We start from the raw sequence: 21,529 nt of genomic DNA on the forward strand, positions 1-21,529 counted from the left end.
GTCACTTGGTCTATTCTTAGAAGGCATGCTTGGCTTAAGGAGCAAACTTTGCCAGATCATGTTAAAGCTAAATTACTGGATGCTCCCTTAAACCAAGATTGGCTCTTTGGCAACAAAGCAGAAGAAGTCCTTAAAAAGATGGAGGAAAAAGCTAAATCTATGCAAACTGTTAAAGATTTCCTGCAAGTACAGCCTCCCAGATTCAGTAGGCACTGACCTTCTAAAAACTGGTCCTTTCCTGCCTCTTCCAGGCCTTCTCAGTCCAAACCCAGGAACAGCAGACTACCTAGGCTACAGTCTCCTGGCATCCTATCCTGGACCTCTCTATTCTAAACACTTTTTTGGTAATCCCAAAATTCAAAATGCTGACACTTCATCAGCTGCTTCCTATGCTAGGCAAAGATGCCTGGTTGGCAACCTTAGACTTAAAGGAGGCTTACCTGCACATTCCAATAAGGGAATCTTGCAGGAAATACCTACGCTTCAGAGCAGGCTGCATGCACTATCAGTTTTCTGCACTTCCCTTTGGCTTATCTACTGCGCCCACGGTATTCACAAAGTGCCTAGCCCCAGTCATTGCATTTGCAGGCAAAGATATATTCAAATATATCCATACCTGCATGATTGTTTAATTCAGGCAGAAAGCCAGGGCATGCTACTAAATCAACTGGCATTTGTAAAGAAACTTCTAACCTCACTGTGGTATATCATAAACGAAAGGAAATCTCATCTAGTACCCTGCCAACAAATTGTATTCCTGGGAGCAAGCTTGAACACAACTTCCCAGATGGCTTACTTCACGCCAGAGAAACAAATTTATTTGGCAGCCTACTTCAGACTACTGGCCACAAAGACCCAGCTGTCTGCAAGGAAAATCCTGCAAGCCCTGGGGTTCATGGCCTTTTGCATTTTACTAATTCCATATGCAAGACTGCATATGAGGAAACTACAACGGTATCTAAAGAGCCTATAGTGTCAACATTCACAGGACCTGGAATCAATGATTACTATCATTCCTTGTATAAAGACAGAGTTCCTTTGGTGGGCAGAGGCCTGCTATCACAACAAGGGACTGCCATTCATTCTACCCCCTGCCGCCCAAACCCTTACAACAGACGCATCAGACTATGCATAGAAGGGCTCACTTGGCAGGGCAGTGCATTCAGGGCAAATGGAACCTGTGTCAGATGCACCTGCACATCAGTCAAAAAGAAATGTTAGCTGTACAGAATTCACTGACAGCCTTCAAGGACCACATTCTTCCAGGACAATTATTGGTAAAGACAGACAACACCACTGTTATATGGTACAAAAACAAGCAGGGGGGAACCCACTCATATTCTCTCTGCAGACTAGCCATGGTTCTGTGGAACACAGCCTTGAGCTACCAAGTGCACCTACAAGCTTAATTCCTGCCAAGCAAGCTAAATTCACTGGCAGACGACCTAAGCAGAAATCTCATGGGCCCACATGAGTGGAAACTAGAACCAAAGATTTTCAACATTTTGAAAAACAAATGGGGGAACCTAGAGATAGACCTGTTTGCCCCCCCTCAGAACTACCAATTGGACACATTTGAAAAGTGGATGCCCTGTCCTTCACCTGGGAAAGCCTCTCCATTTATGCCTTTCCCCCTCTGCCTCTCCTCACAAAAGTTCTGCTAAAGATAAAACAAGGCAAACCAAGGACAACACTGATTGCACCAGACTGGCCACGCCAACACTGGTACCCCCTCTTGCACAGTACGTCACTGTTGGATCCATGGCACCTGCCTCAGACCCCTTCCCTGCTGTCCCAGCAGGAGGGCCAGATTCTGCACCCCCAGCTTCAAACCCAGAACCTTGCAGCCTGGCTAATTCCCTGAGCACCCCAATAGCATCACTCAGTCAGCAGGTGCTAGATTTAATTCTGGAGGCCAGGAGGCCTAGTACTAGAAAATCCTATGCTGAAAAGTGGAAAAGGTACTATTCCTGGAGCCAAACTCAAGGGATGCTCTCAACAGTGCCCAGCATAATACCACATATTCTTCAATACTTAACAGAGATGCTGCACAAGGGCCTTTCCTTCTCATCAATTAAAATTCATGCCTCAGCCATTTCAGCACATTATAATACTGAGCCACCCCTCTTCTCTCATCCTCAGAGGGGCCAAAAATTTAAGACCACCCAGGAGAGCCCCTACTCCAGCCTGGGACCTTAACTTTGTATTGGAAAAGGTTACTTTACCTCCTTTTGAGCCAGCTGCAACTGCCGAGTTAAAATTCCTTTCTTGGTAAACTGCTTTCCTTCTAGCCATCACTTCAGCAAGAAGAGTGTCTTAACTTCAGGCCCTCATGGCAGTGGAGCCTTTCATCATCTTCCATCTGGACAGGGTGTCCCTCAGGACCAACCCTTCCTTTATGCCCAAGGTGGTATCCAGTGTGGCCCTTAATCAGTCCATTCATTTGCTTACCTTTTTTTCCTAATCCACAGAACAAAGGAGAATGAATACTGCACTCTTTGGGCGTGCACAGACAACTAAGATTTTATTTGGGCAGGACTAAGCCTCTCAGAAAAACTGAACAGCTCGTAGTTGCCTTTGCTGCAGGGGCAGAAGGGAAGGCCATTTCAAAGCAAACGATTTCTAAGTGGATAGGCCACTGTATTCTTTTCTGCTATAAGCAGCATGGAAAACCTACCCCTCAGGGGATAAGATCAAATTCCACCAGGGCTACATCTACCTCTACAGCCTTTCTCAGAGGTGTCCCTAGCAGGGACATCCTAGAAGCTGCTACCTGGAGCTCTGTACATACCTTCACCAAGCATTACCACTTGCCTATGTTTTCTAAATCAAGAGCTGGCTTTGCCACTGCAGTCTTGCAGGGCTTAATAGCTGGTCCTAATGCTCTCCAACTTCTTCCTCCCTGCCTTAACTTTGGGAATCTACCCAAATGTAATGACTGCAACAGTGAAACACTTAAAACATAGTACAGTTCTGTACAGTTACCATAAATGTAGATGTTCGAGTGTATTCACTGTTGCAGTCCTGGTTACCCTCCCTCCATCCCCCTGACTTCTCTTGGCTATACCTCTCTTCTTGTTTAGTGTATTTCAGCTTTCTGGTGTATTTGCTTTTTGTTGGAGGTGTAACCTTATATATATATCATGGCTTCCTGTTATGGGGGCACCTGACATCTGGGGCAAGACAAACTGATGTAATGGCATCAGCTGCATCCTTTATACCCCTGACTACCTGACATCATGGAAGAAGAGACTGCATCCGATGCAGGACCCAAGACTTTGATATTCAGGCCGGCTGAGGGCTGCCTGCAGGCAGATAACCCAAATGTAGTGACTGCAACAGTGAATACACTCGAAAATCTACATTTATGGTAAATGTACACAACTGTACTTTTTCATATGTATAATTTTGATGCATTGATCAACTGTGGACCTATGTAAATAGTTATTTGTTTGCTTTATAATTGATTTTTTGTCTGTTGTTTTAAAAACAAATAAAGAAATAATAAAAAAAGAAAACTACTGCAAAAATGACCTTGCAAAAAAAATTTACAGTCTAAGACCCCAGGAACTTTCTGCACTCAAAACAACAAAGCAGGGATAAAACAAAAAGAATCACGAAGGCAGACAAGGAACCGGTGATATTTTAATCAGTGACACAAACAGGTACAACAGGAAAATCTTGGAACTTGTAAAAAACCCACTGTGATGCTAACCTAGCAGTGTTGGTAAAATTCGAACTGCATACAAAAATCTCCTTACAGATATCATCAACCTCAATGAAGAAGGCCAAATAGCTACACTCTTCTGAAATCCCTAGTAGTTACTTACACCAGACACCCTGTTTTTTCAGGATACCCAAGCCCATAAAAACATCCTAGACACACCCTGCAGACCAGTCATCGCAAGCAGAGTGTCCATCACAGGACTGATTTCCATTAATTTATAAGCCTGGATAAAGCCTCTGGCTGAAAACAACAAATCATTTGTCCTTGACACTATGGACTTCCTCAGAAAAATCAAAAACATAACAGTACCTATAGATGCCTGATTGGTCACTATCAATATAGAGGCCCTCTACACAGCCCTACTACATCATTATTGCATAATAGCAATCACTTGAGGCCTACCAAAGAGAATGGGAAACCCTTCCTGTAGAAACTGAGACCCTGTATAGACTCCTAAAGCTTTTCATAAAGAACAACTACTATAGCCTTGAAAAACATTTTTTCAGACAAATAACAGGCATAATATAGTAGCAGCTATGGCCCCTAGGAGGTTGGCAAACATGGCCCTGAGAAAATGAGAAGAAGCTATCTGCAACCCCCCCCCCCACCACCACCACCACCACTACATCTCAAAGGCCTACTACCTTCAGTTCATAGATGACATTTTTATTGTGTGGAGTAATGATCTGGAACAATGGGAAAAATTCTATGAACATATCAGCCAATCCACCAACTTTTTAAAGTTCACTGCCTCCTATAGCCAAGACTTGATCTCCACAACAGTAAACCTCCAGGAGAAACCTATCTCACCAGTAGTTTATACAAGAAACTTACCAGAGTCCACCTCCTGCTGCATAGGAACAGTATGCATACATTCAAAACTAAAAAGAACGTAATAAAATTCAAAGGACTAAGGGTCTCCAGAGTATCTAAAGAGCTTACTACCTTCACTAAAAATATCATCAACCTGAAGAAAGACACTTTGGCAAGAGGCTACAGTATTCGCGTTATCCAACAAATCATTGACCCAATTTTTCAACAAAGAATAGACAACAGTGAAGCTCACAACAACCCAGGCAAAAATCTCTGAGACTTCCTAAGGGTCCTTAAGCAGAGAAATAAAGACAACTGGAATACCAGCATTACACTAACTTATTCCATCGACTTTCAAGAACTGAAAAAGATAAGATAATTAACAAAAATTGGTGCATCATCAGAGAATACAACACACTAAACAAAATCCTTCTACCCAAACCTGAAATAACAATTAGAAGGAACTGCATAATTCATGACTTCATGGAAAATTCCTGCAACTCTGGTATCTCCATCCTTACCCCGGCCACATAACCTTGCAGCCCACGTTTTTGCAACTACTGTTAGTATATAAATAGAAAAACAAATTTCCCTGCCCTAATACCAGAAAAAATAGTACACAAGTTGGTACAACAGCAATTGCAACAGCAACCATGTGGTTTACAAAGCCCAGTGTCACAGATGTCCAGCAAGACAATCATCAAGCTTAAAACACAAATAGCTTGACATGATACGGACATCAGACAAGGAGTCCTCACCAACCCAAAGGTGAAAAATACTAAGAAATACCTGGACCACAACATCTCTTCCACATTATCGACCCAGAGAACTCAGATCCACTCAAAGGAAATAGAAATGACAAACTGGATAAAAGAGAACTGGAATGGCAGATTCACCTCCAAACGAGAAAACACCCATGACTGAACACAGCAACCTCCATTAAACTATATTTTGAACCTCAAAGTTGGATCAACATATTTTTATTGATTTCGGTTTTATTTGCAAACACATTTTGTAAAACTATATTCTGCTCATATTTTAAAATGGGCACTCACCTTAATGGGACATCTTTTCACCAAAGCGTTTACTGTAGGTGTGCAACAACTTTTATAGACACATATCAGTGGGGCATTTGCCTTAATTCTAGGTCGGCTGCAACTGTTTGGAACATTATTTATTTTCTGTGTTCCTTTCTCATGATTTTGGTGCTGAGCTTATATGTGGCCACCTAATGTAGGCACATGTGCTATTGGGACATTTTTTAATAAAACCTTTGCTGTAGGTATATGTTTCAACTTCTTTGGAACTATTTTAGCTGCTACTGACTAATTTTAATGTTCTGATCAAACCACATGGTATGAATATGGTTATGCTGATGTATTTTAATTTTAATTTTTAATGTCAGTTTTAATTTGAATTCAAGTTAGGCTACACTAACTGGAGTGGATGGCTTTCTTTTCCTTCAGAGTTCAGATTAATCATCTTGGGCATAAAGTTATGCTAAATATTTTTACATCCCCTACGTAGAGCTACTCACACAATTAAAGTCCCCAGGAATCTCCATTTCTATTTGTTTAATCTGAACTTGAAAGTAATTATGGATAGGATAATGCCAATTGGAAACACTTTCAGCAGTTTTATGGCTACTACAGACACTCTGCCTTACCCAGAAGTCTGTTTAATGGAGAGTGGATCAATTAAATTCCATGTTAAGTCAATGGGCTCAAATTGCAAAACTTAAAGAAGATAGGCTCAAATGGCACTGAAACTTTCAGGCCAGCCCATATAAGTAAGATATAAGTACAATATAGATCACTCTTCCCTGCTTCTCGACATGCCACCCTTATTTAGAGCACATATTCTGACTAAACTCAAGCTATATCCGCATTCACTAAGGAGATCTCAGTATGGTATCTCTTAAATCTGGTGGTTGCCTTGCTCAGTCCTATGTTACGAAAGCACCAGTTAGAATGATTTCCCTCCCTGGTGGTCATTTTCTTCATTCCTAAGGTTTGAATTCACTAACTGGAACAATCGCATGCCTCACCCCTCCAAATAGCCACCATCATCAAATTCCTTCCTCCCAGGTAGCCCCCAGCCCTCGTACCTGGAACTTTGGGACAACATGGGAATTTAACACCATGGCGAACCTAGACATAAGAGAATCAAAAGAGGGCACATGCAACAAATGTTGCAACCTTCCGACTAGCAAAATTATCCATACTAAAATAAGACTAGGAAAAAGTAAGGAAAATACACCACCTTGGTTGAATCCCCATTGCCCTAACCTTCCCTATGGCCACAGGTCCCATACTTACTGGACTTACAGCCGAATCAAACCTCCTCAGCCCCCCCCCCCCAGCATACCAATTTCTCTACCCACAGAGGGATGGCATAATTTTTTTTCAAGTTAATTTAACATAACATAAGGAAATAAAATAAAGTAAGCTTTTAAATGGTGGCCAGCACTATATGTGTCACAACCTCCAGACCCACACAGTAACCTGAGATGTAGGTTGAGTTAAGTCATTCGACTTATTTGACAAACATAGTTTAAATGCACTTTTTTCTTACTCAACTTGGTATCTCTTAGAGTGTGCAGTCTACAATGTATGGCACACTGCAACCATGCTACAAAAGTTACACTACTGGGGTGACAATGGAAGTTATACACCTGGGTTTCTAATGAACACTTAGTTACACTGAGATTCTCACGTAGTTTTCCACATCTACTGCTGTGTAGAGCATTAAACGTCCTAACAGTGCATCACCCCTATGGCTTTTGCAAAACCCAGACTCCTTGACAATCCTTAAGTTAAGGGACTTTAACCTAAACATTCTAATGAGAGGGCACTACCCAAGCCAGATCTGATGAAGCATAGGCGAAAGTGCATTAGAAGAAAACTGACAACCTCATGAATCTTTTGACTAAATTACTTAATAGATATTATATTTGCTTGTATCCCAAAGACATGCTGTAGGTGGATTAGACACTCTAAATTGGCCCTAGGTGTGAGTGTATGCATGTGTGTGCCTTCTGTGGAAGGTTGGGTGCCGGGCTGGCAGCTCGATGCTGTAAAACTCCACTGCCAGTCATAAGCGGACAGGTGATCCGTTGTGGTGACCCCTAACCGGGAAAAGCTGAAAGAAAAAGAAGAATGACTTAATAACTACTGGTACGAAAAACATTTATTAACTCCAGTCATTTGTGGAACCAGAAATTGGATTTGTTAAAGATAGCCAGGAAATGCGGCTTTGGTTTCACTCCTTCACTTCCTCTGGACACTCTCCCAGTGAATGACACAGCCAAGGGAATCTGCCCTATCTATAAACATGTAAAAAAGTGGTTCTTAGCCAGAAGTAACTCAGACAGCATTTATTTGCTTTGATGACCAATAAGAAAAACATATGGCTCCTGAGATTTGTCTTCTAGCTTTACTAGCATACTTACTTCCATTAGGATTGCAAAGAGGACCAGCAGATTAAGTTGTTTTCAACAACACACCTAGCTGAAATCTCATTTTATTATTCACCTGCTAGAACAAGTTGCAGGATACTTGTTTATTTATTTTTTTATTTTTTTTATTAGGAGGAGTTTAATTCTGTTTTTAGTACTTTTGCATAGGGGAGTTACTTTATTATTAAGTAATTTAGCTTGATCTAATCAGAAGTTTTTTCTCAATTGTTTTTATTGAACATTTTAACAACAGAACATTAATATATGATTGAAATATTATAGAACAAATGCACATATCTAAAACAATAATAAACAACTAAAATAACTATTTACAATGGTGTCTACTATAAAAAAACTTTTTTAAACAGAAAAAGACATATGATAAGTAGTTTTTAGTTAATTATTGTCTGTTTATCCAGCAGTTCTTTGAATTTCAACCATATATTCTATGAAGAGGTGATTCTAGATGCTCTTGTCTTGATCATGAATCTAATCAGAAGTTTTATGGGGAAACAAAAAAAAAGAACATTGAATATAATGAATATTTCCTCTAGCAAATGTTCAGGCTTGTGTGAAAGGCAACGGTGTATCTGGTTCTCATGATTCTGTGGAGACAATCTGATAAGGGGGCAATAAAAACAGAATACTTCTTTCTTTCAGTGACTAGGAGATAATATTTTCTGAAAGCATTCAATTTGCTTTCTACATCTGGGAGAGGAATAAAGATAAGACAAAAACAGACAGCACTTATTGGAAGTAGAAGCATGGGCTGTACCATGCATCATAGCATGGATAACCTTCACTATAGGTTAATTCAAGCCTGTGAATCTGGCTGTCAGTCTGGAAAATTGTTCCTTTTTAGAGGGTTAATTCATTATTTGAAAATGCACATAGTTTTGTGTGTTAGTATTAAGTTAATAGTTTCTGTTTTTTTTTTCTTTTTTTCTTTTGAGGGTTTTCATTAAAACAAAATGTCTTGTAAGATGTGACGTAGGTTTAAGTGGATATGAGAAGAAACAACTGTATAAAAGGTCAACCTACCAAACATTAGTGTTTATACATAATGCAAAAGCTGAAACTAAATACTTTAAAAAATCTGTTATAAATAAGAGGTAGGAATAATAACGTTTTATCATAATGACATCAATTTTCATATTATCTTTAAATGTGAATGGTCATGCAGATATATACAAAAAAGAAAGAGTAGTGAACTATATTAAATGCAGAGTACAAATGGCTGTGCTACAGGCGACACATTTGGAAAGAACTGAGTATGTGAATTTGATAAAGAAAGGGTTTTCAGCATGGTTATTCAGCAAAATATCTGGGACAAAGGAAAAGGGGAGTAGTTACATCAGTTGTAAGAGGAGCTCCAATAGTGACAAAAAGGAGAAAAAAGATAATGGTAGATTTGTAGTACTAAGGGGCTGCTGGCAAGGGAAGAGGATTATGCTGGCATGCATTTATACTCCACCTAAAACTGCTACAATGGAGCTTAAGAAAATTCTGGGAGAAATAATCACCTTTCAGCAGGGAATATTGCTTTTAGATAGAGACTGGAATTGGATTTGCAAGAGTGAGGATGTATCTGGGGGGCCTAGAAGGGTTAAATATAACAAAAGAGAATAAATTTTTGAAGAAAGTTATAAAGCTTTTTGGTATGGAAGATATGAATTCAGTAGTAAGAGTTCAGAGATAATTTATATGTTATACCCCAAGGTACAAAAACTGGGTTAGGCTAGACAGAAATTGTATTTCACAGGGCTGTGTGCATTTAATTGAAATCTTTGTTAAGCATCCAATAACTATTTCGGATCGCGCATCAATGTTGTGTCTTTTGGCTTTTCCCAGTTAGGGGTCGCCACAGCGGAAGTCCGGTCCGCTAATGATTGGCAGTTGATTTTTACGTGCTGAGTTGCCGGCCCTAACGCACAACCTTCAACAAAGGTACGCCCATTCACACGTCTCCACAGTAGACACTCTAGGTGAGAATCAAATGGGACGTCTTGCTGTGAGGTGACAATGCTACCGCAGCACCACCACCGCGGATTTGGATCATGCATCAATAATAATTAAAATAAAAATGCAGTCCAGTGAAGTAAAAATAAGACACTGTCGCTTTTCCACCTATCTGTTAACAAGAGAAGAATTTAAGGAATGAGAAGTGGAAACTATTCAGGAATTATTTAGAAAGATAGAAATTTCTGTGGTTCATAGCAGTTGTTACAAATAAAGATAATTTAGTTGGTCATTGAAACAAATTAAGTTAGCTAAATATCCTAAAGCAGTTCTAAATTTAGGCAGCTGTGAAATCCTAGTCCCACCATTTGCATCTTCAACAAGAGCTGCTGTTCAATATCCAGTGTTCTAGTGAGTAATCTACACAATTGTTTATTTAAAATGGAATAATGCATTTTTTCTTCAAAGTCCTGCAAGTTACAAGACCAAACAGCTGTCTTTTTGCTTGAATTTTCTTCTAATGAGTTTATCCATTGAAACTAATTGCCTTCTTGTTTAGAAATGCAAGCAGATTGCTCAAAGTAAGGAGGAAGAAGAACCTGTGAACAAACCTTATGTTTCTGATGAGGAAGATGATCAGCCGTTTCCAAGTCAGTCTCTAAAACTGAATGAACCAAAGCTAATTTCCTTCAGTTTAAATGTAAGTATTTTAAATAATGTTTCATACTTCAGAGTAGTTTTACTTCATTCATCATGCATTTCGGACACTGTGTGCACTGGCTTTAGAATACATGCAGATGTCTGTAATGTTTGCCTCATGCACTTCTCTCAAGCCTAATTGTTAAACTCCATCGAGATCATCTTCTTGAATGACATACTTAAGGGAGTATGGCTCCATTCAGAGCATAGTTTTATTTGTAAAAGCACTGTTCTGCAATTCCTTCAGATAGGTTTGTGTATGTATTATTAGTTTATCAGTCTTATATGTTTTATTTGTAGGTTATAAGATTTTCTGGTTTTTGTTCTCATAATTTTTCCCACTGAAAGAAGTAAGAAATGGATCTGTTAGATTTCTAACATTGGTTCATTATAATAATAAGTTCCACTTTGATATATAATCTACTGATACAGCAGTCTGTGTCTTTAGTTGAACCAAGAGTGATTTTTATTGGGCTTTAAGTAAAGAGTTGCTTTGCTGTTTTGACTGAAAAGAAAGATTTTTCCCCCTTATAATGTGATATTTCTGAACATTGCTGCAGGCACACATACTACTTGACTCTACAGTTTGGTTCTTAGGTGGGACACATTCTTACTGTAGTTTGTATGCTTTTGTAGTTTTGCAAGTTCCTACAAGGGACCGTTGTTGCCTTTTGTACTCCAAAGACATGCTTACAGTTTTTTTTTTGATTGGCAGTGTTGAATCTAGTTGTCTATATGAAAATGGAAGTAAATTCCATTACTTGCTTCAGCACTTCCTGTGTGAGTGTATGCTGTAGCATACAAAGCTGTTTGCTAAAGTTTTTTTTTTTTTTATCTTTTTTTTGACTGCTCACTTCAAGATGAAGGATTGGTGCATATAGGACCTGACACTTCGGAAAAGTGAGGAGCGCCTGATCAGAGAGCAGACCTTTTTTTTGGTTCTTTAACTAAGAATTGAGTGGTTTCAGGTTGGGGAGTAGGACTGGGTGCTAGATGAGCAGCTATGGCTATGTGAACATAGAAATGATGTGTGAGGATGGTAACCATAATGGTAGATGTTTGTATCTATGATTAGCCACCACTCTCCTTCCTTCTTGTCCTACATGCATTGTATGTCTGCTTGTTTTGTTTTATATAATTCAGTACCTAGTTAGACAAAACGGTGAGAGATGGAGGGAGACTGAGCAACATGCTTAATAAGCGAGAATGACTTTGTAAAAATATTGAGAAAAGTGACTGATGAGCATGGTGGATGAAGAAGAAAAAAGTCAAACCCAAACGTGATTGTGGAAGAGAGTAAATCCACAGAGACCTTTGTCTGGTCAGGATAAAATAAAATGAAAGAATGGTTTAAATAAGGGGATAGATGAAAGCTGTATTAGCTTCTAAGATTCGATAACTGACAGTTAAATATGAATGGTGATCAGCATAAGCATCAAATTCCCAGTAACCAGAGGTATAAATTAAGAGGTAAAAAATAAAGTACTAGTACTGCTGTACAGGGATATAACTCCTTGATAATTAAATCAACTGACCTAATTTTAAGTGGTGACTGTCATGGTAGAATATACAGTACTGTGCAAGGACTTCAAAATCAGATGATTCAGTGGGTGAAATGGTAAGCATTGACTTGTCAAGCATGGTGCTCAAAAGGGGCTGGGGATTTATTTTCTATTTTATATATAAAATTAGAACATTTGCACAGTGGTGATAGCAGATATACTTTGTAGGCAAACAACGGACATTAAGTGTCTGTAAATAATTACATACCTGGCTATAGAGCTGAGATGCACAATATAGGAAAGTTTAATTAGCATTACAGACCTGTTATCAAAGGGTATGGAAATTGAATAAGCACTTTCCCCTTGAAAGTTTGTGCTGTCTTAGAATAATAATTGTATTTATAAAAAGTTTAAAATGAGCACACAGTTGGAGTGGCAGGCTGAGTCACTCAGTGTATAGATTATTGGCATTGAGGGGTTGAAAATAACCTTGCCTCACCTAATGAGTTTAGTGATTGGAAAACCAGTGCTGACAGCAGGCTGTAATTTAAGTAAAACAGTTATCACTTTGTCAAATATGTAGAGGTGGAATGAGTTGCTTGTTAAATGGAATGTGTGTTTTTGCCATGCCACCTCCAAAGTAGGACTACACACAAAAGGTACACTGATTGAAAAGAATAGATTAGGACTCCTTTTTAAAAAAAAGTCTAAGTAAAAGAGGAAGAAAAAATCAGTCATTGAATACTGTCCAAGAAAGTGCACAATAACTGTTTTGATAGTACAGATAATGAGTCGTGGCCAGAGGGATTTGAATAAGGTTCAGGCTAATTTTTCTAAGGAAAGGAGGAACAGAAATGTTAAGAATGGATGAAGGTGAACAGTAGGAAGGACCACACAAGATTATATGACACTCACCACTTAAGTGCAAATTAATTTATAGCCATTGGGAAGTATGAAAAAGGGGCAGGGGGATTTGTATATAGTTTTGAAGTGTTGGTTTATAAGCAAAGGTTTTGTCAGGTTAAATCACTTGCATGAAATGTGGGTTTAATTAGTAGCTCAGAACATTCCAACAGTACATAAAATGAAAGGAAGTAAGACTGGTATGTGAGATAGTGGAAATACCCATAAAGGAAAGAAGATAGAAAAGGGACTGGACAAAATGGAAGTATGGCTATTAAAATAGTTATGCGGAATGTAAATCGGCTCACTGAAGAAACTAAAAAATGCAAAGTACTAGGGCATCTTAAAGGAGGGAGATTTTATTTTATAATGTTGTAGGAAACTCATTTAAAATGAGAGGAGAATGAAAGACTGATTACTAAATGGCTAGGAAAAGGATATTTTGCAGCGGAAAGTGATGGGGTGTACTGGTCTTACCTGTGGGAAATATTCGAAAAAAATAGGATTTCCAACTGAACTAATATTTTTGCTTCAAAGCATATATATGAAGACAAAGCAAGAATAAAAATAAATCATAAAGCGACCTCTAAATTCCAAATTGATGTGCCAACAAATCAAGGATGTCATTATTCCCATTACTTTTCACATTACAGTGGAAAATAAAATAAGGCATTCAGAAGTAAAGAGATGGCCTATCAAAGATAAGCAAAACAAATTACCTATGTTTGCTGATGATGTGATAGTCTTCTTAGCAGAACCTGACAGGGACCTACCACTTTTATTTGAGATAGTAAGACCGTTTAGAAATGTGACAGAGTGTAACATACATCAAGATAAAACTAAGTCTGTCAATGTGAATTATGCCTCGTCCTGCCACTTAATTTATGGGGACAGTATAGAATGAATCCTCAGTTAAATCCTGGAAAGATATGTAAGTAAAAATAAAAAAGTGTGATAAGGGAGAGGTAGTAAAGGTAGAGCTGGATCAAGGAGCACAGGCAATAAAGATGTTTATAGTCCCTTTAATTTTATATCTAGGACAACTGTTTGTATATAATCCAAAACAAGAAATTGGAAGTATCTCAAAAGAGAAATATCCAAGTATATTTGGGATGGACAGTAGCCTTGAGTAAGCTGGGATGTCATGGTAGGCCCCCAGAAAGAAGGAGTGAAGATGCTTAACATAGAAGATTACCACATAGTAACTCAGCTGAGATTAACATGCAATCTGTAGGACAATGCATAATGTGTAAGTGGAAAGAAATGATGATAGCGACAACTGAGATTAATATACAATCTGCAGGATAATGCGCAAAGTGCAAGTGAAAAGAAATGATGTTAGTGACAAAAGGAATTACCTGACATATCAAAAAGCAGGTATTAGTGACCTGATCTATCAAAAAGCAGGTATTTAGCTCAGTGTAAGTGAGAAGCCCTCTAGAGACCAACAGATCGAGCAGTTGGTGACTCTACTGGAATGCAAGCTGAGGGAAAGAGCGAGTCTGGTGGAACTTTCGGTTGAAATCAGCTGGCCTGGGTAAACACAGATTCCACAGAGACATATTAAAGCATCTTAGGTAAGGAGCAGTTGTCTTTTGGGAGCAGCTAAGAATAGGAGAACAGAGAGTGGTGTAGGATAAAATAGTAGAAACATTCAAATAGAAAGAAATAAATGGATGCTATACAGAGGGATATTAACATTGAAGAAATATGATAATGAAATAGACAGAAGAAGGTAAATACTTTCTTTTTTTAAACAAGAAACATGTTTATTAAATTATCATGTATGACATAGACAATCTTACAGTTATATAAATGAAAATAAACTATACCGACACAATCTCAGTTGCAAACATTATACATTACTAACGATGCTGACACAACTGTAGTTGCAAACATTATATATCACTTATATATCCAGTCAGTCAAACATTACATAGCTCATTCAAATCCTGCCTTCTTTTAAACCTTGTTCCTCCTTGGCATATATTCATACCCCAGTTCCCATTTTTTTCTTATGTAATTTGCTCCTTCCCTTTTCTAAAGAGCCCATTTCCAGTTGTTTTATCTCTTTTGCTTTCGCTACTGCTAGTAAAGTTGGATTAGACTTTGAATTCCGTTTTCTAATAATTGCTTTTTAGCAAGCCATCATAGTTAGACTTAGCAATGCCTTACTATGTCTAGGCAATTCCGAGTCTGTGTCATAGCTCAAAAAAGGAATTTCCTTGGTTACACCAGTTTGGTTACCCAGTATTTCCAACCGAGAAGTCTGCAGGGAATCTTTAAATTCTGCCAACACATTACAGTTCCAGAAAATATGATCCCAGTTACCTCTTTCTTCGCTATCACACCTTCAACATTGTCTGTCTACCTGAGGAAAAATTCTTGGGAGTCTTCTTGGGATATAAAAAAAAACTTATGTAAACACTTCCAAGCAGAGATCCTAAATCATCCAAACTTTGTTGCATGTTTGGGAGAAATACATATATCCCCCTATTTTTTCTTTGTGAATTGTTTATCCAATATCTTCCCAATCCTTTCTAACCTTCTGTGATCAATTATTTTAGTTATCGTGCAATATTTTGTATGCTGTACTTATTATCCTTTCTTAATGAAAGCTTCTGCTATAGATTCTACTAAAAACTCTACCAGTGCTGGTCTTCGTTTAGGACCTCCCCACATTGCTTTCTGTTTGCCTATACTCTGATATCAATCCTTGATAAGAAGGTAATCTATAACATACAGTCCAAATAAGTTCTTTGCGTCTTCCATTCTATTACCTTTCCCTCTCAAGGTATTTGCTCCTAATACCTTGGTTCCTTTGCCAGTTTTCTGCAATAATTTCCAGCCCCCTCTTGCCTGTTCTCAGTTTTCGTAATTGCAGTCTTCCCTATCCACATAATCTCTTTTCTCTGGTCCCATCTTGGCTTAGTTCTTAGAATTCTTTCTGCTACTTTATGAATATAATATTCTGTGTGACTGTTGTTATACTCCTTAAAGGTCTGCATCCAAAATCCCAGTCTCTCCTTGTTTCTTGAGCTTCTCTCCTGTCTCATCATCAACTCTTTCCACTTTGAATTATAATTTTCTGCCTGTGTTATGTATAGAAGCCTTAACTGTGTTGCTGTGAAATACCCCTTCAAATCGTGTAACCCTAATCCACCTTGTTCTTTTGGAAGAATAAGCTTATCCCATTTGACTTTTGCCGTCTTCCTTCCCAGGTAAAATCCTTCAGCTCTTTATTAATTGCTTTCCACAACTTCTCTGATTGATAAAAATATGCCTGACCTGTGTATACAACTAAAGGGACTAAACACATTTTAACTGCTTGTATCTTACTATCAATATCCACATAACAGAGCATCCATTTTCTCAGTTTTTGTATTATCTTTTGTTTAGTCTCTTCCCATATATCCTTAGATGCCACACTGGAATCATTTTTAATCCAGACTCCTAAATAGTTCATTTTATAATGTCCCCATAAGTATGGATATTGTTGAACCAATCCGTATGTGGGTACATATTTTACCACTATTGCCTTTGATGTTCTTTGTGTTTCACTGTTGCAGTCATCACGTTTGGGTTATCCTGCCAGGGTAACCCTCAGTCGGCCAGAATACCAGAGGCATAGTATTTCTGTGTCGGTTGCTGTCACTCCAAGACAGAAGTCAGGTAGTCAGTGGTATAAAAACAGGCAGCCAACACCATTACATCAGTCTTTCTTGCTGAGGAACCTGAAGCAGAAGCAGTTCGCACGAGTGCCGGTCGGCCGCTACCTGAGTTTTCGTTTCTGAATTGAAGTCTTCTAAGGCTAAGTACCCCGTTGAGGATCCTTTTTTCTTGCTCTAACCGATGTCAGAAAAAGTTAACAATTGTCTCACCTCTGGAAAGCAAATACCACACCGAGACTTCCATTCTTACTGCATCACCTGTTTAGGCCCAGACCACGACGACCCCTGCTGTCGCTTTTGTGCTTTGTTCAATGCCAGAACTATATGTCGTTGGGCCCTTATTGTAGCTAGATATTTTCGCTGTCAGTCCTCGAATTCCGATATGGCTTCGGTACGCCATCCGACTACCGATCTTCTGAAAAAAAACGTAAGGATAAAGAAAGAGACCGATCGCACAGGTCCAAAACTGCTGATGACGCTTCCGTTAAGCTAGTTATCAATTCTCCAGTCCTCAGTGAGACACTTTCGCAGCCCCTGATGCCTGTTTCTGTGGATTCGCAGGCCACTACCGAGACCCTTTTGGAGTCCGGTATGCCGCAAGACTCTTCTTCGTCTAAAGATCCTGCGGATGTCTCTATCTTGGATGGGTCCAGAACTGATGAACAGGCACTGGCTTCCAAGGGAGTACTTTACAGTACTGATACTCTACACAGACCGACTTCTTTCGCATCTTCAGTTCTTTTGAAAACAACAGAGTTTCTAAGGCCCAGGGTATGAACCACACCCAAAAAAACGATGACCCAAGCTCAGTCACCTACTTCCTTACCTCAGTCTCAAATGCTTAAAATGGCAGAAGACCTTATAATGCTTATTAGGGGAAGCCAGGCTACCCCTTCCAAAAGAGAAAGAGACTTGTTCCCAGTAGTCTTATCTGAACAGGACTCCAATGACTCTGATGCATCTGAATATGAAGATATGCAACCCCTCTCTGCTTATTAAGATTTTGATGCAGAGGAATCCATCCCTTCAGCCTCTCTACCCGAGGACTTTTCTTTTGGGGAAACCCTATATACTTTAAGGGAACATTTCCAGTGGGAATGTCAGGACTATCCTCAGTCTAAAAAGAGACTCAGGGAATTCTTAGATCTACCACAGCACAGACCTCTGGCCATTCCTCCTGTCCTGGATGTTGTGGATGATGTTTTTATGGAATCCAGACTGACTCCTAACACCCTCCCTCCTGCTCCCAGGAAACCTGACAGGAGTTATAGAGTCCCTGACTCTCACAAATTTCTTTTCAAAAATCCTACTGCTGACCCCAAGGTCATCTGTCAAGGAATCAGAGTAACCTCCGCTAAGGATCCCACCCCCTCAAATAGGGATTCCCGAGCATTAGACAGATGGGGTAAAAAAGTATGCACCTCTGTTACTCTTGCTATTAGAGCGTTAAATTGTCAGTTCAACATGCTGAAATATCAGCAACATACCATGGAACTCCTCAAACAAAAAATATCTTCTTTTCCTGCTTGTACAGAAAATAAAGAGTTACAAGAGTTGATGCATTCTGCAAGTCGGGTAACTAAGCACACCTTACAGTGTGGTTTTGATGCCCTAGAAGCATCTTGCAGGGCAGCAGTCCGTTCTGTCATTAGAAGGCATGCTTGACTTAAGGAACAGACCTTGCCAGACCATCTCAAATCCAAATTGTTGAACGCACCCTTGAACAAAGACAATTTATGTGGCACCAGGGCAGAAGAGGTCTTTAAAAAGATGAAAGAAAAAGCTAAATCTATGCAGACAGTTAAAGACTTCTTACAGGTCCAGCCTCCGAGGTTCAGTAGGCATTGCCTCTCCAAGCATTGGTCCTTTCCTGCCCCCTCCAGGCCAGCTCAGCCCAGACCCAGGGGAAGCAGACCCCCCAGACAACAGCCCCAGAGAATGCAGAAATCTGAGCAATGGAGTTCCTCCACTTCAAAAACAGGGAGTGCAAAGCCACCCCCTTATGGTAAGAACTCACTGTGACATTACACTTTCACCCCCTCCCTCTGCCCACCTGCTCGTGCCCCTAAGAGGAAAACTCTCCTTCCATGCAGGCAACTGGACCACCATTACCAACGACCACTGGGTCCTCAACATAGTGTCCCAGGGATACAAATTTTATTTACACACTCTGCCAACCCCAAAAGAGTTCCCAGATCTTCCTCCAAACCAGTGGGCAGAAGCCAAAAAGCAAGTCCTTTCCCTGCTCTCCATGAGGGCCATAGAGTATGTTCCTGCAGAACAGATAGGCCAAGGTGTCTACTCCAGACTCTTCCTGGTACCCAGAAAAGAGGGCACATGGCACCCCATCCTCGATCTATCCATTCTAAACACCTTTCTGGTGATACCAAAATGCTCACCCTCCAGCAGCTTCTACCTATGCTTTCCAAGGATGCTTGGTTAGCCACCCTAGACCTAAAAGAAGCCTACCTACACATTCCAGTCAGGGAATCATACACGAAATCCCTACATTTCAGGGCAGGATCTATGCACTTTCAGTTCTCTGCGCTTCCCTTTGGCGTATCTACTGCTCCCAGAGTTTTCACAAAATGTCTGGCTCCTGCCATTGCTTTTTGCAGACAAAGAAATAGTCAAATTTACCCATACTTAGATGACTGCCTGATTCAGGCAGATAGTCAAGAAAAGCTGCTTCAGCAGCTGACCTTTGTAAAGGACCTACAGACCTCCCAGGGGTATACTATCAGCGATCAGAAATCAAAGCTAGTCCCCACACAAAAAATTGTATTCCTGGGAGCAAGGCTGAACACAGCATCCCAGATGGCATTCCTTATTCCAGAAAAACAAGCCTACCTGACAGGCTGCTTCTCTCAGCTAGCCACCAGAACCCAGTTATCTGCAAGGAAAATCCTGAATGCTCTAGGGTTCATGGCCTCTTGCATTCTACTCATTCCATATGCCAGACTGCATATGAGAAAACTACAATGGTAAGTAAAAAGCCTTTGGTGTTGGCATTCTCAAGACCTGGAAACTCTTATACCAATGATACCTTGTCTAAGGAAAGATTTTCTTTGATGGGCAGCAGCTGCAACCACAACAAGGGACTTCCCTTCTCACAACCCCATCGCCACTCAGACCCTCACCACAAATGCTTCAGGCAATGCTTGGGGTGCTCACCTGGACAGCAGGTGCATTCAGGGCCAATGGAGCCCAAATCAAATACATCTGCATATCAACCTAAAAGAGATGTTAGCTGTTCAGCATGCACTAGCAGCTTTCAGACCCCCTACTCTCCCCGGGGCATCTACTGATCAAAACAGGCAATACCACAGTGATGTGGTATATCAACAAGCAGGGAGGGTCTCACTATTATCCTCTCTGCAGGCTCGCCATGACCCTTTGGCACATGGCTTCAACCATGCAACTACACCTGTTAGCACAATTCCTGCCAGGCTCTCTAAACTCACTGGCAGACAACTTAAACAGAAACCTGCTAGACCCACACGAGTGACAGCTAGACCTCAGAACCTTCACCCTTGTAACCCTGACGTGGGGCACCCCAAAAGTAGACCTCTTTGCCTCCCACTCCAATCATCAGCTCAGCAGATTCTGCACCATGGAACGTCACAGCAAGGCCTGGAAAGTGGATGCTCTGTTCTTCCAGTGGGTAAACCTCTCCGTCTATGCATTTCCCCCTCTTCCACTCATTTCAAGGGTACTGCTCAAAATAAGGGAGGAAAAACCGAGGGCAATCCTGATTGCCCCAGACTGGCCACACCAGCACTGGTACCCACTGTTGCGCAGCCTGTCACCCCTGCCGCCATGGCACCTTCCTCAAATCACAACACTCCAAACCCAGAGGAATGAAGAATTCATGCATCCCCAATTGCAGACCCTCAACCTGGCAGCCTGGCTTATTCCCTGACCTCTCCTCAAGCTGCCAGCCTAAGCAAACAAATTATAGATGTTATATGTGAGGCCAGATGCCCCAGCACTAGAAAATCATATGCTGACAAGTGGAAAAGGTTTTGCACCTGGATCCAGGCTAAGGGAACCGGAATGGCACAGCCCTCTCTACCTCTCATCCTGGATTACCTGGAAGATCTACTACACATGGGTCTATCCTTCTCTTATTTTAAAATTAATGCCTCAGCCATCTCTTCTCATTTCAGCACAGAGCCACCACTATTCTCACACGCTCTCATCAAGCAGTTCCTAAGAGGGGCTAACAACTTAAGGCCACCCAGAAGAGCTCCTATCCCAGCCTGGGACCTTAACTTTATGTTAGAAAAGCTCACCATGTCCCCCTTTGAACCTGCAGCTTCAGCAGAGTTAAAATTTTTCTCTTGGAAGACAGCCTTGCTTCTGGCCATCACTTCAGCTAGAAGAGTATCAGAGCTACATGCACTTATGGCTGTGGAGCTTTTCATCATTTTCCATGCTGACAGGGTCTCCCTCAGGACTAACCCATCCTTCATGCTTAAAGTGGTGTCCAGTGTGGCTCTCAACCAATCCATTCATTTGCCCACCTTTTTCTCTAACCTACAAAACAATTGGGAAAGGATTCTGCACTTTCTAGATATGCACAGACAGCTCAGACTCTTCCTGGACAGGACTAAATCTTTCAGAAAAACTGATCAATTGCTAGTCAGCTTCACTGCAGGAGTAGAGGGCAAGGCCATATCCAAACAAACATTCTCCAAATGGATAGCACACTGCATCCATTTCTGCTACAAACAGCATGGAAAACCACCCCAAAGGGGGTCAGGACAAATTCCACCAGAACAACCTCCACCTATGC

The 21,529-nt window shown here is 40.4% G+C and overlaps 1 protein-coding gene across 3 annotated transcripts in view; it reads left to right on the forward strand.

The window, feature by feature from the left end:
- The window catches only part of SON (SON DNA and RNA binding protein), a 1,200,918-nt gene that overhangs the window by 556,658 nt on the left and 622,731 nt on the right, over positions 1-21,529 (forward strand). For all 3 annotated transcript variants that reach the window (XM_044072950.1, XM_044072951.1, XM_044072952.1), the window contains exon 5: positions 10,516-10,656. In XM_044072950.1, the coding sequence (XP_043928885.1) occupies positions 10,516-10,656 (141 nt within the window). The remainder of the gene's footprint in view (positions 1-10,515; positions 10,657-21,529) is intronic.

The sequence above is a fragment of the Protopterus annectens genome, chromosome 5.part1 (assembly GCF_019279795.1).
Source record: "Protopterus annectens isolate FY-2018-M chromosome 5.part1, PAN1.0, whole genome shotgun sequence".
Lineage (NCBI taxonomy): Eukaryota > Metazoa > Chordata > Ceratodontiformes > Protopteridae > Protopterus > Protopterus annectens.